Source organism: Oncorhynchus gorbuscha, linkage group LG12, assembly GCF_021184085.1.
Source record: "Oncorhynchus gorbuscha isolate QuinsamMale2020 ecotype Even-year linkage group LG12, OgorEven_v1.0, whole genome shotgun sequence".
Classification (NCBI taxonomy): domain Eukaryota; kingdom Metazoa; phylum Chordata; class Actinopteri; order Salmoniformes; family Salmonidae; genus Oncorhynchus; species Oncorhynchus gorbuscha.
In genome coordinates, this window is record NC_060184.1 from 31,691,308 (window position 1) to 31,708,665 (window position 17,358).

The following is a 17,358-nucleotide window of genomic DNA, read 5'->3' on the forward strand; positions in this document are numbered from 1 at the left end:
GAGGAGGTCTGATTCCAGTCCCAGTTGCTCGCCCAAGGACAGGCCGGCCCCAGGTGATGAAGATAGGGAACAACACCTCCGCCAAGCTGACCGTCAACACGGAGGCCTATCAGGGGCCTGTGCTCAGTCCCATCCTGTACTCCCTGATCCCCCACATCAGTAAGACCAAGGAGCTGATTGTGAACTTTAGGAGAAAGAGGAGAGAGCATGTCCCCATCCACATCTAATTGGGCTGATGTGTAGTGGGTTGAGAGCTTCAAGATCCTTGGCGTCCACATCACTAAGGACTTAACATGGTCCATACTTACCCGCAAGGTCATGAAGATGGCACGGCAGTGCCTCTTTCCCTCAGGAGGCTGAAAAGATTTGGGATGGGCCCTCAGATCCTCAAAAGGTTCTACAGCTGCAAAATCGAGAGCATCTTGACAGGCTGCATCACCGCTTGACATGGCAATTGCACCGCCCTTGACCTCAAAGTGCTACAAAATCCCCTTCAACTTGAGGCGGTGTCAGTGGGTCACAGGTCAACAAACATGTAGAGCTGGGTTGCTCTCTTTCAAGTATACTGTGGTATTTACAGTTTACTAACGTATACTGTACATACTTTAGTATTACTATAGTTAAACAACTATAGTATTTACAGTAGTGTTTTTGCAGACTTACCTTCAGCACAAATGCTATGAGCAAATTTTCCATAAGCTGTAGGGAACAAAATATACTGCTGGTATGGTCTATATTTGGCATGTATGTTTCTCAATCACGGGTGGCATAAATTGGGATATGGGGGAGGGGTATGGCTATAAGCAAATCAAATTAAATATTAACATATCAATTCAGTGTGCAGTATAGTATTCAACAGAATGTTCTACAGTAAGTACCACACATGATCAAGGGATACCACAGTGTGTAGTATAGTATTCTACAGTATACTACAAAATTCTATAGTATGTACTACACATGATTCAGGGATACCACAGTGTGTAGTATTGTATACTGCAAAATTATATAGTAAGTACTACACATGATCGAGGGATACCACAGTACGTAGTATAGTATTCTACAGTATATTACAAAATTGAGGGATACTACTGTACAGTGTGTAGTATAGTATTCTACACTACACTGGTAAATTATATAGTAAGTACTACACATGAAAAAATCCATGCAACTTACTATATGACTTGTTAAGCAAAGTTTTACTCCTGAACTTATTTTGGCTTCCTATAACAAAGCGGTTCAATACTTATTGACATGAAAAACTCAGCTTTTCATTTTTTATTAATTTAAAGAAAATAAATAAAAAACATAATATCAAATCAAATTGTATTTGTCACATGCGCCGAATACAGCACGTGTAGACCTTACAGTGAAATGTTTACTTACAAGCCCTAACCAACAATGCAGTTTAAAAAGAACTTTTTAAAAAACGTTTAAAAAGCTAATAATAATAAGAAATATAAGTAACAAATAATTAAAGAGAAGCAGTAAAATAACAATAGCGAGGCTATATAAAAGAGGGGGGGACAATGCAAATAGTCTGGGTAGACATTTAATTAGATGCTCAGGAGTCTTATGGCTTGGGGGTAGAAGCTGTTTAGAAGCCTCTTGGACCGAAACTTGGCTCTCCAGTACTGCTTGCCGTGCGGTAGCAGAGAGAACAGCCTATGACTAGGGTGTCTGGAATCTGACAATTTTTAGGGCCGTCCTCTGACACCGCCTGGTATAGAGGTCCTGGATGGCATGAAGCTTGGCCCCAGTGATGTACTGGGCCGTACGCACTACCTTCTGTAGTGCCTTGCTGTCGGAGGGCCCGAGCAGTTGCCACACCAGGCAATGATGCAATGCCGCCATTTAGCAGATGCTTTTATCCAAAGCGACTTACAGTCATGTGTGCATACATTCTACGTATGGGTGGTCCCGGGGGATCAAACCCACTACCCTGGCGTTACAAGCGCCATGCTCTACCAACTGAGCTACAGAAGGACCACTAGTCAGAATGCTCTCGATGGTGTAGCTGTAGAACTTCTTGAGGATCTAAGGACCCATGCCAAAACTTTTCAGTCTCGAGGGGGAATAGGCTTTGTTGTGCTCACTTCCCAACTGTCTTGGTGTATTTGGACCATGATAGTTTGTTGGTGATGTGGACAATCATCTCCTTTGTCTTGATCACGTTGAGGGAGAGGTTGCTATCCTGGCACCACACGACCAGGTCTCTGACCTCCTCCCTATAGACCTATAGGCATCATTGTCGGTGATCAGGCCCACCACTGTTGTGTTTTCGGCAAACTTAATGATGGTGTTGGAGTCGTGCCTGGCCATGCAGTCATGAGTGAACAGGGAGTACAGGAGGGGACTGAGCACGCACCCCTGAGGGGCCCCCATGTTGAGGATCAGCGTGGCAGATGTGTTGTTACCTACCCTTACCACCTGGGGACGGCCCATCAGGAAGTCCAGGATCCAGTTGCAGAGGGAGGTGTTTAGTCCCAGGGTCCTTAGCTTAGTAATGAGCTTTGAGGGTACTATGGTGTTGAATGCTGAGCTGTAGTCAATGAATAGCATTCTCACATAGGTGTTCCTTTTGACCAGGTGGGAAAGGGCAGCGTGGAGTGCAATAGAGATTGCATCATCTGTGAATCTGTTGGGGCATTATACAAATTGCAGTGGGTCTAGGATTTCTGGGATAATGGTGTTGATGTGAGCCATGAACAGCCTTTCAAAGTACTTCATAGCTATAGACATGAGTGCTACATGTCGGTAGTCATTTAGGTTACCTTAATGTTCTTGGGCACAGGGACTATGGTGGTCTGCTTGAAACATGTTGGTATTACAGACTCAGTCAGGGACAGGTTGAAAATGTCAGTGAAGACACTTGCCAGTTGGTCAGAGCATGCTCGGAGTACTGTTTAAAGGTCTTACTCACATGCGCTACGTAGAGCGCGATCACACAGTCATCCGGAAGAGCTGATGCTCTCATGCATGCTTCAGTGTTGCTTGCCTCGAAGCAAGCATAGAAGTAATTTAGTTAGTCTGGTAGGCTCGTGTCACTGGGCAGCTCGCGGCTGTGCTTCCTTTTGTAGTCTGTGAAGGTTTGCAAGCCCTGCCACATCAGAGTTATCCTCAGTGAACTAGTTTCAGATAGATACCAGACATGGATAATATAGTACTATTCTATCACTCATTCTATAGTCCTCTGGATACTATAGCAGAGATACATTTTAGCCCATCAGAGCTGACTGGTCCTTTGGCATTGTCCTTTGTTCCTGGACCGTTTCCCATGCAACTTCAGGTGTCAGAGGGCACATACATTAAATCTGTCTGTCTGTCCCTCCTTTTTATTCCCTTTGCTTTATACCTACCCCATCTCTCTTCTTCCTATTCTCTCTCTGACCACTCTCTGGCTAAGAATAGAGGCCTACTTAATTCAAATGCCTCTTTATGGTGCCCATAAATCAACAAAAGGGCCATCGCCTGATACTGCTCTGCTGGACCCTATTCATTCATCACAACCTTTCCCCAGATTAAGCAGTTAGTGCAGGGGTGTAATAAACACTATTGAATCAAGGCCACCATCAGCAAACAGTCACTACTCTCACTTTATTTTGTGGATATGTTTGGATTTAACCAATTAATTTGATTTTGTTGGTGACTTTATAGGTGGTGCTACTTTACCAGACTACTGAACATGACCTGGATTGGATGGCTCGTGTGTTTAAAGGAACATGTGACACAGTGGTACAAGCCACTCGTTACATTTACATTTTGTCACTTTCATCTTGTCTGATCCTGTCAAAATGCATACCCTCACACGTTCTCAACAAGCTCCCTTCAGATGAAGTGTACTTGTATTCTCCTGAAGGTGTTTACAGAGCACTAACAATCAGGACAAGACGCCTAAAAAACATAGCAGTGCAAACCCGGAACTTTTCATAACCCATGCCCCATATCTCTGCACTCTCTTTCCCTCATGTACTAGCACTTTACAGACCACTAGATGGACCATGAAGTGTAATCAAAATTATACACTTTATTTGTATATCCTGTATCTATATAGTGTAGGCTACTTATATGTCCTTGTTTTTACTGTCTGACGTTGGTTGGCCTGTCTGTAACATTGTTGAATATCATAGCAGAATAAAATAGTAGCCTGCTTTATCAGTCCATTATAGGCTACAATGACAATGGAATCTAGTCCATTGAGATATATAATAACTCGTCAATTCTATTTTCAGTTTCAGTTTATTCCATCAAAATTCACAGACCATGGGCTAGATTCAATCTGTAGCCCGGAAGATCCACGTTATATCGCGATTGAAATGTATAGGTCATTTCCGATTGAGCCGACATATGCAGTGTTTACCGTGACTGCAGTCTGTGCGAACACGGCCCACAAGAAACAATCACTGTACAGAAAATATTCTATAAATTATAGGTATTATATTCTGTGCTGTTGGTCTGATTGCAAAATGTAGAATGGCATGATGTAAAGCCAACTTTCATTACTGTGAAGACTTTTGGTACACTGAATGGATCAAACAAACTGTCATTCACAATGCAAAGTCTGAATACTATGTGTTCCATGTGACATATTTACTTAGAACTAAGTGAAGATGGGAAAGATGGGCCTTTTACAATGGGAATCGACTGTCACACAGTGGTCAGAATAAACACGGAGGCAGGCAGTGCTAGGCAGGACCTAGGTCCTAACAAGAACCTATTGGAGCATGTTTTTGCATATTACTATATTTGGAACGCCTGATTGATATTCTGAACAAAACGCTTTGAACACCGTACCTCTTTGCCACATGCAAATGTTGCCTTTTCTGTTGTTCTTGCTAAACTTGTAGCGGCACAAGGAGAACAACCTGATATGGCGATTACAGGAAGTCCAGAGGCAAGGTAGAGGGAGCATCTTAATTAGCATGTGGAGGTGGTTGTCACTATCAACTCCATAATAAAACATTTTGGGGTTGGTTGTTAGTCTTGTAAACCTGGCTGCTGTAGCACTGGATGCATTATGGGAGGCAACCCGTCTGGCTAGGGATGGTTATCCCAATCCAACCCATTATAACCATATTGTTCGGGGACAGTGCCACTGCCAATATGCAATAAATCCCAAACTCTTTTGTGCGTGATCCCTCTCTCTCACACACATTTTTCTGTCACACACAAGTTCACGGAACGGGACCACGAGTGCTGAAGCGCATAGCTTGTTAAAATCGTCTGTCCTTGGTTGCAACACGCACTACCGAGTTCCGAACTGCCTCTGGAAGTAATGTCAGCACAAGAACTGTTTGTCCGGAGCTTCATGAAAAGGGTTTCCATGGCCAAGCAGCTGCACACAAGCCTAAGATCACCATGCGCAATGCCAAAAGTCGGCTGGAGTGGTGTAAAGCTTGCTGCCATTGGACTCTGGAACAGTGGAAAACGCCTTCTCTCACTCCATCCTCTGGCAGTCCTACGGACAAATCTGGGTTTGGCAGATGCCAGGAGAACGCTACCTGCCCAATGCATAGAGCCGACTGTAAAGTTTGATGGAGAAGGAATAATGGTCTGGGGGTGTTTTTCATGGTTAGGCCCCTTAGTTCCAGTGAAGGGAAATCTTAACGCTGCACAGAGCCCTGACCTCAAACCCATCGAACACCTTTGGAATTAATTGGAACGCCGACCGCAAGCCAGGCCTAATCGCCCAACATCATTGCCCAACCTCACTAATGCTCTTGTGGCTGACTGGAAGCAAGTCCCCGCAGCAATGTTCCAACATCTAGTGGAAAGCCTTTCCAGAATAGTAGAGGATGTTATAGCAGCAAATTGGGGACCAACTCCATAGTAATGCCCATGATTTTGGAATGAGAAGTTTTGCGAGCAGGCGTCCACATACCTTTGGTCATGTAGTGTATGTGATTATGTATTATCTGACTATAGCCTCTTCTTTACTGCACAATCCAAACAAACTTATTCAACAAAGCCAGTCTGTATAATGTGACTTACCGAGAAAAGCATACTATGGAGACTCATGAAGCTCAATGATGAAAATAAACAGTCATTATTAATGTATGTCATTATCACACACTATTTAGTTCAGTTCTTTGCACCCCATCATTGTGAGGTATTGTTTGTTTTGGGACACACTTCTATTCGGAGCTGTTTTTCCCCGCAATGTAATTCTCCCGTGTATGATAGTTTTGGCCTGCCTCACTAATGAATCCTTTTGCCTATTCCCTGCCTGTACCTTAGCCTTCGGATTTCCTGTTATCAACCTAATGCCTGATCTCCCGGACGACGTTACTAGCCTCTTCCCTGCCTGTACTGTTGCCTTGTTGGACCCCCTGTGTATGACCTTCTGCCTGCCCCTGGACCCAGCTACCTGCCTCCTCCTGTGGTCCTTTACAAATAAACACCTGCTTCGCCCTGAGCTTGAAACCAGCTCTCTGTCTCCCATCGTGTTCATTACAGTTTCACATAATGAACAATTATCCTGTTCATTTGTCCATGCTAATCAAGACAGGATCAGTGAAAATAAATTGTTTATTGTGTAGAAAGTGTTTGTTGTGAGCACAAATAAAGCCCTTACTAACACTGAGCCTATTACAAACATCCCAATGCACATACTATTCTATTATGTCTGGTGCAAATTAATGAAATTAAAAGTACTGATCAATTATTTCAATAAAGGAACACTCCTTAATTTGCCTTTAAAAAATACTCTTTATTGTTTTTATGCCTTTTAAACAAACTAAATGAACACACTTTCTGAAGGCAGTGGTTAATGTAAAGTAATCAGTCTAATGATTGATAGGTAAAACAGGAATTTATCCACACCTTTCTCGAAAGTGGACATGGTGGTGAAACACTATATTTTGGTAGTATACTATCATCCCCCCTAAAGGACCTTCAGTTCATGAAATGTGACCCAACTTTCAAACCAACACCAATTAATTTGCCCCATCCTGGAATCATTAGAGCAGCGGTTCCAATGTTATCCAGAGCTTGCTTCCACATTGAGGGCTTAGCTTTTTCCTGTTCCTCCTGCTCCTTCCTGAGGTCCTCTATCTGTGCCTCCATTTCTTGTGCTTTGCAATGAAACCCTTCCTTGAGGAGGTCTTCCTTCTCCTGAAATGACCAACATTGCTTAAATCACTAAAAGCATTTTACCTCTCTATTGAGCTGTATTCTTGTCCTCTGAATTAGTACGACCAACTACCAATGAAGAATGTCACTTGCAAATCAAGAAAACACTTTGCTACTGTAGTTTGCAATAGATGTATATTCATTCTGTATAACTTTACTATACGGTAAGCACAAATCAAGTCTATCAAAAGTACCAAGCAGTTACTACAACAAAAAATACTGTATCATAGTTATTAGGCTGTGCGGCTAACAAAATCTTACAAAACTTTGCGAAATAGAAAACAAATTCAAAGTGCAAAAGGTGACTAAAATGCAGACAAACTGTAAACAAAACTGTCAAATAAAGACTGTTTTGGAAAATCATGTCAGGTATTTTGAGGGGACTATCCCTTAACCCCAAATCAATATACTGCCTGCTGGTCTCCATTATTACAGTTCCTACCTTGAGTTTGGCCTCCAGAACTCTATTGTACTCTACTTTAGCATTTTCCTTGTCAGCCTCCATCTTCTCCAACAGCTGTTTCTTATGCTCTTCGTGTGTTCTCTTCTGATCGTCCATCAACATTTCCTGGACTCTGATCTGCTCTTCCATGGTTCGTTTCTCTTGCTCAGACGCCTTCCTTTTCGCTTTCTCCTCTAAAGAGAGAGAGAGAGCAAAACCAAGAAACTGTATTTCATGTATATATTTATGTCATTTTGGGCAACACAATAGGTTACATTTCCCTCATCTGTCATGGTAAATGATTTTAGGAAAACCAAAGTACAGTTACAAAGATTACTGTTTGCCACTCACTGGATAATGAATGGATGGATAATAGGATTATTAATAGGTTGGATAATGGATAATTGGATAATTGGATGGATAATTCCAAGAAAGGTCCTCACCTTCGGCCTTCAATTCAGCTTCAGTTAGAGACTGGTCTGCTGACAGGATGGCCTGACCAGTGCTTTCCTTGGCAATCAGGTACTCCTTCAGTACCTCTTCAGCCTAGAACCACACACATGTATGTACGCACACACACATGATAAGAGACGATAAGAACAGAACCTCAACCTCCAATACACACGGCACCAGTCTTCCATTTTGACCAATCAGTGAGGTTGTGTTAGATTCAAGTCCAACATACCTTCACTCCTTTGCCTCCTGTTGATCTGTATTCGCTGGTCATCATTTTGAGATCATCACAGTAGTGTTTGTATCCTACAGGGGTCATGTAGGAACCATTCCTAAGTTGGACCTTTAGGGGAGCAAATATGTGTTCGATGATGTGCGTGCATGCCCTCTGGGATTCCTGCGAGTTTTTCTCACAGATTGTCGAATATACTTCTTGAAGCGCTTTCTAAGAGAAACATGGACGGGTTGGTTAGAGAAAAGAGGTTAGCTCCAAACATGTATTTGAACTCCAGTGTGATGTTTATGACATACTTTTGTCTAACAGAATTAAAATAATTCAATGTTTTGTGTTTTTATTGGTCACATAAAAATTTGAACAGATGTTATTGTCGGTGTAGCGAAATGCTTGTGTTCCTAGCTCCAACAGTGCAGTAGTATCTAACAATACACAACAATATACACAAATCTTAAAGTAAAATAATGGAATTAAGAAATATAAGGACGAGCAATGTTGGAGTGGCATTGACTAAAATACAGTAGAATAGAATACAGTATATACATATGAGATGAGTAAAGCAGTATGTAAACATTATTAAAGTGACTAGTGTTCCATTATTAAAGTGGCCAGTGATTCCATGTCTATGTATATAGGGCAGTAGCCTCTAAGGTGAAGGGTTGAGTAACTGGCTAGTGATTTGTGGTATAATGTCAGAAAGCACCAAAACTCTTCTCAAATTAGGTATTTTGTTTGACCACTTGAGGGGGGTGGGGTCATGGGTCAAATGTCTTTAAAGGGATGGTTCACCCCAATTACAAAAACATATTGGTTTCCTTGTCTTGTCAGCAGTCTATGGACAAGATAAGACGACAATCCGCACTTTGTCTTTGTTCACCTTGGCTTTGTTTCTAAATGCTAACTTTTTAGCATTTTTGTAAAAAAAAACAATGCAAGTTGATATCTCCGATATTAGCATTTTAGCATAGTTTCATGCTCAAATAATCTTAATGTAACTTTTTTGTGCTAATACATTTTGGAAACTTGGGTATATTTGTGTGATGTGAACTATCCCTTTAATTTATACATTTTTGCACAAGTATTAATTGATTCATTAATTGGTTTGAGATTCAAAACAATGATTTATGACCGTCCATTAAGAGTGGAGCAGATATAAAATCCAATTTACATATACGTTAAACGCAAATGTGTTGCTTGAGGGGAGAAACATTTTTAGGCTATTTTGCAAAGAGCAAACTGTTTTCAAAGTTCAGTTAATTGTTTTGAGAGCATGGAACTTCTTTTCTCAAGATGCACCAAAATAAAAACTTTCATCCTCCCAAATGCAACCCATGTAATCATGGGTTGCACCTCCATCACTCGGTCGCATCATACCATTGTTATGAACATTCTAAAGACGCCGTAGTCACAGTGACCCCTGAAAGTCAAGGAGTGCTCAGTCATTCTTAAAGGCTTATGATTGTTTAGTCTAAATTACATTATAGTTGCTTGGAAATACATTGACATTGCTAATGTATGCAATAATTAGTAAGAAACAACTTTGTCATCATTATGATGTCATCAAATTTACTTTAGACAGATGGCAATGTTACCATTAGCTAGCAAAGTTTGTCAAAAATACCTAGCAATGCTAATGTTAGCTAGCTAAAACCTGTTGCTCTCCCCTCACTTAGCTAGCTAGCTAACATTATACGACATCTAAAGTAAATCTGATGACATCACAATGATGACAAAATGTTTTCCTACTAATTATTAGCCTCCTATTGAAATGTCATCGCGTTTCCAAACCACTATAATGCAAGTCGGAGAAAATCTTCATCAGCTCCAATTGAGAATGAATTGAGTAGACTGTTCAGTCCTCCAGAGTAGTGTACTACGATGCAAGACAAAAGAGTTAGCTATTTAACTTCGGTCAACTCTGAGTTAAACTCGGGATAGCCGGCTCAACTTTTAGCTACCTACGAATCCTTCAGATCTAACCTGCTCTGGGTCAAGGTAAGTCAGGACTAATTCATAGAGACAGATATAGAGGACTCTAATGCCCAAAAGGTTTTACATGGGCATCCTCCATTGAAGACTTTCAAAATGTTGAAGTAGTCAGCTGGATGGGTCTTCCTTTAGGTTAAGGAAGGATCACAGGATTCCATCTGTTTCATCAGGAGGGATTGACCAATTAATTATACTCGTCAGCAAACAGTCCATAACAGCAGGTGTCAGTAAATCGCAAACCTTGGCTTTATACCTGTTCAAACAACATACTCTAGGTGGCAGCACATACCCTTTCAGTTTGTTTGCCAACTCATTGAAGTAGAAGAAGACAATTGGCTATTTCAAAATGTATATGGCCTCAATGGCGCTGCCCATGCTCTCACATATGCCAAAATGGGACAGATACAATAATGCAATTTCTATCTAAGTCCATGGGCTATCTCCATTTATCCTGAATGAAGTGTATGTTGCAAGTTGAAGACCAATGAAATCATATTCCCTCCCTCTCAAAAAGATTGTGTCATCATCCTCTTCAGTTGAGGAAGACGACTGATTAAATATTGTATTAATCAATGGTTTTGTATGTTAAAAAATAATATTATTACAATGCCTATCACATTACACATTCAATATTTGTAATAACAGGAAACATTTGCAACTTCACGCAGAAGAGATTTTGGTCTAAATGTAAATGTGGCACTGACTCGCCCATGGATTGATGTTGCCACTTGTGACATGAACGCGCACTAACAAGCCTGGCGTGAACAGGCTCAGGTAAGAGGCTGGTGCACAATCAATATCCACCTTCGTAACATGGATGAAGCTTGAGCTGAAATGTGAAGCTAACTGAAGCTAGCTAACTTTAGAAAAGCCTGAGTACATCTATATAGATTTGTAGTACTCCACTCAGTCCCGAAGAGAACCTTAATGACAATATTATGATGCAATGTGCAAACCATGAATATAATATATTCCCATACCATGAGCTCCTTCTGGTACTTCTGGTCTTCATCCTTGAATGAACTATTCATGAAGATGGCCACTGCCTCCCTCTCCATGGAAGCATGAACCATAGACAGCTGCTGCTGGGTCTCAGTGGGAAAGACCACCATCTTTGCCATGCTCTGCTGGTAGTAGGCCTTGGCCTTTTCAATGGCACTGGAGTTCTCAATCTGGGCCAGCGCCACCACAGCATTGTCCAGGCAGGGTACCTGCCCACTCCGTATCATGTCAACGTACATCTCTGTCAGGTTCCCGAGCACTGCGTAGGAAAAATGGGGCTCAACACACCTGGCAGTAGTATTTGTAGTAGTAGTGATGGTGGTGGATGTAGTAGTTTAAGTAGTGAGGGTGGTAGTGTTTGTAGTAGTAATGATGGTAGTAGCAGTAGTAGCAGTGGTGTTGGTAGTGATTTTAGTGGTAATGATGGTGTAGTAGTAGTAGTAGTAGATGTTGTTAGTGGAAGTGGTGATGGTGAAAGGTAGTGGTAGTTGTAGTGGTAGTTGACTGTTGTGATTTTAGTGGTGGATGGTTGTAGTGTTACAATTAGTGTACAAAACATTACGAACTCCTTCCCAATATTGAGTTGCTCTCAGAACAGCCTCAATTCGTCGGGGCGTGGACTCTACAAGGTGCATTCCACAGGGATACTGGCCCATGTTGACTCCAATGCTTCCCACAGTCAAGTTGCCTTGATGTCCTTTTGGTGGTGAAACACACAGGAAACTGTTGAGTGTGAAAAACCCTGCAGTATTGGAGTCCTTGACACAAACCGGTGCACCTGGCACCTACTACCATACCCCGTTGAAAGGCACTTAAATATTTCGTCCTGCCCATTCACCCTCTGAATGGCACATATACACAGTCCATGTCTCAATTGCATCAAAACTTAAAAATCCCTGTTTACCTGTTTCCTCCCCATCATCTACACTGATCGTACATAATGTTTCTATCACTGTCTCTTATGACCGAAAATAACTTCTGGATATCAGAACACTGATTACTCACCTCGTATTGGATGAAGATTTTTTTCTTTAATGAGTCGGATGCGAAGGATATACTTCAGATACCCGACACGGCCCACATCCCCGTCATTCGCATGAAGAAGAGATGGAAATATCAGGGATGTAGGTCGGGGTGCCTTGTAAGGATCCGATGATGCATGAGTAATCCCCCTCTATCATCAGTCCTATTAGCCAACGTGCAATCATCGGATAACCAAATGGATGAGCTCTGATCAAGGCTATCCTACCAACGGGACATTAAAAACTGTAATATCTTATGTTTCACTGAGTAGTGGCTGAACAACGACATGGATAACATACAGCTGGCGGCATTTTCGGTCCATCGGCAATATAGAACAGCTGCTTCCGGTAAGACAAGGGGTGGCAGTCTGTATCTATTTGTCAATAACAGCTGGTGAACAAAATCTAATATTAAGGACATCTCAAGGTGTTGCTCGCCTGAGGTACAATATCTCATGATAAGCTGTAGACCCCACTATTTACTAAGAGAGTTTTCATCTATATTTTTTGTAGATGTCTATATACCACCACAAACCGATGCTGGCACTAAGACGGCACTCAACGAGCTGTATATCGCCATAAGCAAACAAGAAAATACTCATCCAGAGGCGGTACTCCTAGTGGCCGTGGACTTCAATGTAGGGAAACTTAAATCCGTTTTAACTAATCTCTACCAGCATCTTAAATGTGCAACCAGAGGAAAAAAAAACTCTAGGCCACCTTTTCTCCACACACCGAAATGCGTACAAAGCTCTCCCTCGCCCTTCATTTGGCAAATCTGACCATTACTCTATCCTACTGATTCCTGCTTACAAGCAAAAACTAAAGCAGGAATAACCAGTGACTCGCTCAATAAGGAAGTGGTCAGATGACACAGATGCATGACTGTTTTGCTAGCACAGACTGGAATATGTTTCCGGGATTCTTCCGATGGCATTGAGGATTACACCACCTCAGTCACTGGCTTCATCAATAAATGCATCGATGACGTCGTCCCCACAGAGACCGTACGTACATACCCCAACCAGAAGCCATGGATTATAGGCAACATCCACACAGAGCTAAAGGGTAGAGTTGCCACTTTCAAGGATCGGGACTCTAACAGGGAGGCTCATAAGAAATCCCGCTATGCCCTCCGACGAACCATCAAACAGGCAAAGCGGCAATACAGGACTAAGATTGAATCGTACTACACCAGCTCCGACGCTCGTTGGATGTAGCAGGGCTTGCAAACTATTATGGACTACAAAGCGAAGCACAGCCATGAGCTGCTCAGTGACATGAGCCTACCAGACGAGGTCTCTCTCTGCTACCGCACGGCATAACTTTTATGCTTGCTTCGAGGCAAGCAACACTGAAGCATGCACGAGAGCATCAGCTCTTCCGGACGACTGTGTGATCACGCTCTCCGTAGCCGATGTGAGTAAGACCTTTAAACAGGTCAACATTCACAGGGCCGCAGGGCCAGATGGATTACCAGGACGTGTACTCCGAGCATGCGCTGACCAACTGGCAAGTGTCTTCACTGACATTTTCAACCTGTCCCTGCCCGAGTCTGTAATACCAACATGTTTCAAGCAGACCACCATAGTCCTTGTGCCCAAGAACACCAAGGCAACCTGCCTAAATGACTACCGACCTGTAGCACTCATGTCTGTAGCCATGAAGTGCTTTGAAAGGCTGGTCATGGCTCACATCAACACCATTATCCCAGAAACCCTAGACCCACAATTTCCATACCGCCCCAACAGATCCACAGATGATACAATCTCTATTGCACTCCACACACTGCCCTTTCCCACCTGGACAAAAGGAACACCTACGTGAGAATGCTATTATTTGACTACGGCTCAGCATTCAACACCATTGTGCCCTCAAAGCTCATCACTAAGCTAAGGACCTTGGGTCTAAATACCTCCCTCTACAACTGGATTCTGGACTTCCTGACGGGCCGCTCCCAGGTTTTAAGGGTAGGTAACAACCCATCTGCCATGCTGATCCTCAACACAGGGGCCCCTCAGGGGTGCACGCTCAGTCCCCGCAAGGCACTACAGAGGGTAGTGCATATGGCCCAATACATCACTGGGGCCAATCTTCCTGCTATCCAGGACCTGTATACTCGTCGGTGTCAGAGGAAGAAATTGCCAAGGACTCCAGCCACCCTATTCATAGACTGTTCTCTCTGCTACCGCACGGCAAGCGGTACCGGAGCACTATATCTAGGTCCAAAAGCCTTCTTAACAGCTTCTTCAAATGGCTACCTGGACTATTTGCATTGTCCCCACGCAACCCCCCCCCATTTTTACACTGCTGCTACTCTCTGTTTATTATCCTTATATAGTCACTTTACCTCTACCTACATGTACATATTACCTCAATTACCTCGACTAACCGGTGCACCCGCACATTGACTCTGGACCGGTACTTCAGTTTATTTTTGTAAATACTTTCTTCTTAAAATGGCATTGTTGGTTAAGGGCTTGTAAGTAAGCATTTCACTGTAAGGTTGTGTTGTATTCGGCGCATGTGACAAATATCATTTGATTTGATTTGATTTGATTGAAGTAGATTTAACAAGTGACATCAATATGGGATCGTAGCTTTCACCTGGTCATTCTATGTCGTGGAAAGAGCAGGTTTTCTTAATGTTTGATATACTCAGTGTATGGTAGTAGAAATAGAGGTTGTAGTAATAAAGAGGTAAAAGTAGACATGGTAGTTGTGGTTGCAGCAGCACAATTGGAAAAAAGCAATTGTAGTGGAATATTTTCAATTATACCCAATAGACACACACTGTATTTTCTCACAACTATATAATAGTTTAAATACTCACTTTTACCAGTGACTTTCAGGCCACCTATCATGGTCTTTGTCTTGACTTCTTTAAATAAGTGGTCACAGAAGTCTCTGGACTGCTTCACAAAGGAGGGTTCCAAGTCAGCATCTGTCAACTCCTCCATGCGTTTCATTTTCTCAGAGTTGGCAGGACGTTCAAAGACAAAACACCAACGGGGGGAAAAGAATTTCCGCAGACAATCACGAGGCAGGTTGTAGTGAACAATCTTGTTGCTAGTACCTTTGAAGAAAATAACATAAATGAACAGATAGAACAAATTACAAGACAGCAATCCATGCTGTTGTTTTGTTTACCTGACCACTGTCTCCAAATGTTAATTGTCCAAATCATAACTTAATTGAGCTAAACGATCAATTGATGAAACTTTAGGATGATTTGGACATGAAATGTCAAAAATGCTAATATCAGGACCATTGGTATGAACAAATGAGCATTTGTAAACAGTGGCCAGGTAAACAAAACCAAAGCATGGATTGCTGTCTTACTTTGGCAGCTTGCAAGGTAAGGAAACTAAAATGTAATTTGGTAGAACTGTCCTTTTAAGTAGAACTTTAAGTAGCATATATTCAGTATCATTGATCCATATGTAGTATTCTCACCTTGTTTCAGTTTAAGAGCATTCTCCAGGTACTGATGTGCTGTGATGGGTTTTCCATCAAGCTTTAACTCTAGTCCGAAATCTCTGACTGCCCACACAAAAGACGGAAAGAAACGGACATAGTCTGCAGATTCATCAATGTCTCCCTCAACCGACTTCACCTTAATGAGGTCTGTCAGTTCTGTCACATAGCTTTAGGGGGCGGTGTTGAGGACAATAACCCAGACATATCCAGACTTAGTTAGATGACACATCTTTGTTTCTGTCCCATCATGGCATCTGTGAGAGCATGGGTAGCGCCATTGAAGCCATCTCCATTTTGAAGTAGTACATTTTTTCCCACTACTACTTCTATGAGTTGGTAAACAAATTGAAAGGGTACATACTGCCACCGGGAGTGTTGTTTGAATAGGTATAAAGTCAAGGTTGGCTAATTACTGTCACCTGCAGTTATGGACTGTTTGCTCATGAGTATAGTTAATTGGCTGACCCCTCCTGATAACCTGGATGGAATTATGTCGTCCTTTCTTAACTCATAGGAAGTTATATCCAGTTCACTACTTTAAAATGGTGGAAGTCCTCAATGGCAATGTCCATGCAAAAACTGGTTATGTAGTGATCTCTATCTCTCTATGATCCCCACACTGAGGTTGTGACCAAATCCTACAGAGTACTGTTATTTAGAACATTATTTGGTAACACTTTACATTAAGTTGCCCTTTTTACTATGTAACTAACACATTAATAACATGGTAGTTAAATAAGTTTTGATCATGTAATTACATGGTAATTGGTGTTTTGTGGAATTAATTATAACACAATTGGAGCAAGGAATGTGTAATTACACTTTCACTTGCTGAAGGTTATTCCACCTGTGTAATTACTGTGTTCCACATGTGTTATTACACATTTTCTTGTTCCACTATGTAACTGTTTTGTAATTACACATTTCAAAGTCACCTGTAAATTACCATGTTAATGACTCAAACCAAAATATTCAACATAGACAAGAAAAATACAATCATTTGTGTGTTATTAGTTTAAGCTCACTGTCTATTGTCGTGACTTAGATGAAGATCAGATCAATTTTTTTGACCAATTTATGCAGAAATGCAGGTAATTCCAAAGTGTTCACCGTATTTACATTTTTCCATTAGGGAACGCCTTCTCTGTGAATTGCACGTCTGCAATAACTCAATTCGCCCTTGCACTCCTTCTAAACAACGCAAATTGAAAAAACTTGACAATGGGTAAATTCCACAAAAATTAGTACACTCTGTTCATAACAGATTATAGCTTTGGAAACAGAAAACTGTATAGAGATTCGGGCTGTCCCCGACCCCAAAAATATCTTGGTCGACCGAGAGTTCTTTCAACCAATTGATTGTTTGACATTTTTAAACATGTATTTTTCCATATATAGACACATCCTATGTGGTTTAATCAATTCAACTATATGCACTGAGCTTGTCTAAAGCTTTAAGAGCTCTGTTTGATGAAATAATTAAGACACACAAATGACTAGAGGGAGTCTGACCGCAATTGATATGGTTGTGCCGCCTGGCTCGGACTTGCTGCGCTTTGTAAAAAAAGACAGCGAGTGACTGTGTGACTAGCACCGATTGTCTCTCT

The 17,358-nt window shown here is 41.8% G+C and overlaps 1 protein-coding gene across 5 annotated transcripts in view; it reads right to left on the reverse strand.

Annotated features, from left to right (window-relative positions):
* Positions 1 to 6,685: 6,685 nt before the first annotated feature.
* The window catches only part of LOC123990878 (guanylate-binding protein 1-like), a 43,676-nt gene continuing 33,003 nt past the window's right edge, over positions 6,686 to 17,358 (reverse strand). For all 5 annotated transcript variants that reach the window (XM_046291835.1, XM_046291837.1, XM_046291836.1 and 2 more), the window contains 7 exons: positions 15,728 to 15,918; positions 15,105 to 15,347; positions 11,228 to 11,508; positions 8,256 to 8,468; positions 8,014 to 8,116; positions 7,571 to 7,764; positions 6,686 to 7,110 (listed from right to left, as the gene is read on the reverse strand). In XM_046291835.1, the coding sequence (XP_046147791.1) occupies positions 6,892 to 7,110; positions 7,571 to 7,764; positions 8,014 to 8,116; positions 8,256 to 8,468; positions 11,228 to 11,508; positions 15,105 to 15,347; positions 15,728 to 15,918 (1,444 nt within the window). In that variant the 3' untranslated portion in view covers positions 6,686 to 6,891. The remainder of the gene's footprint in view (positions 7,111 to 7,570; positions 7,765 to 8,013; positions 8,117 to 8,255; positions 8,469 to 11,227; positions 11,509 to 15,104; positions 15,348 to 15,727; positions 15,919 to 17,358) is intronic.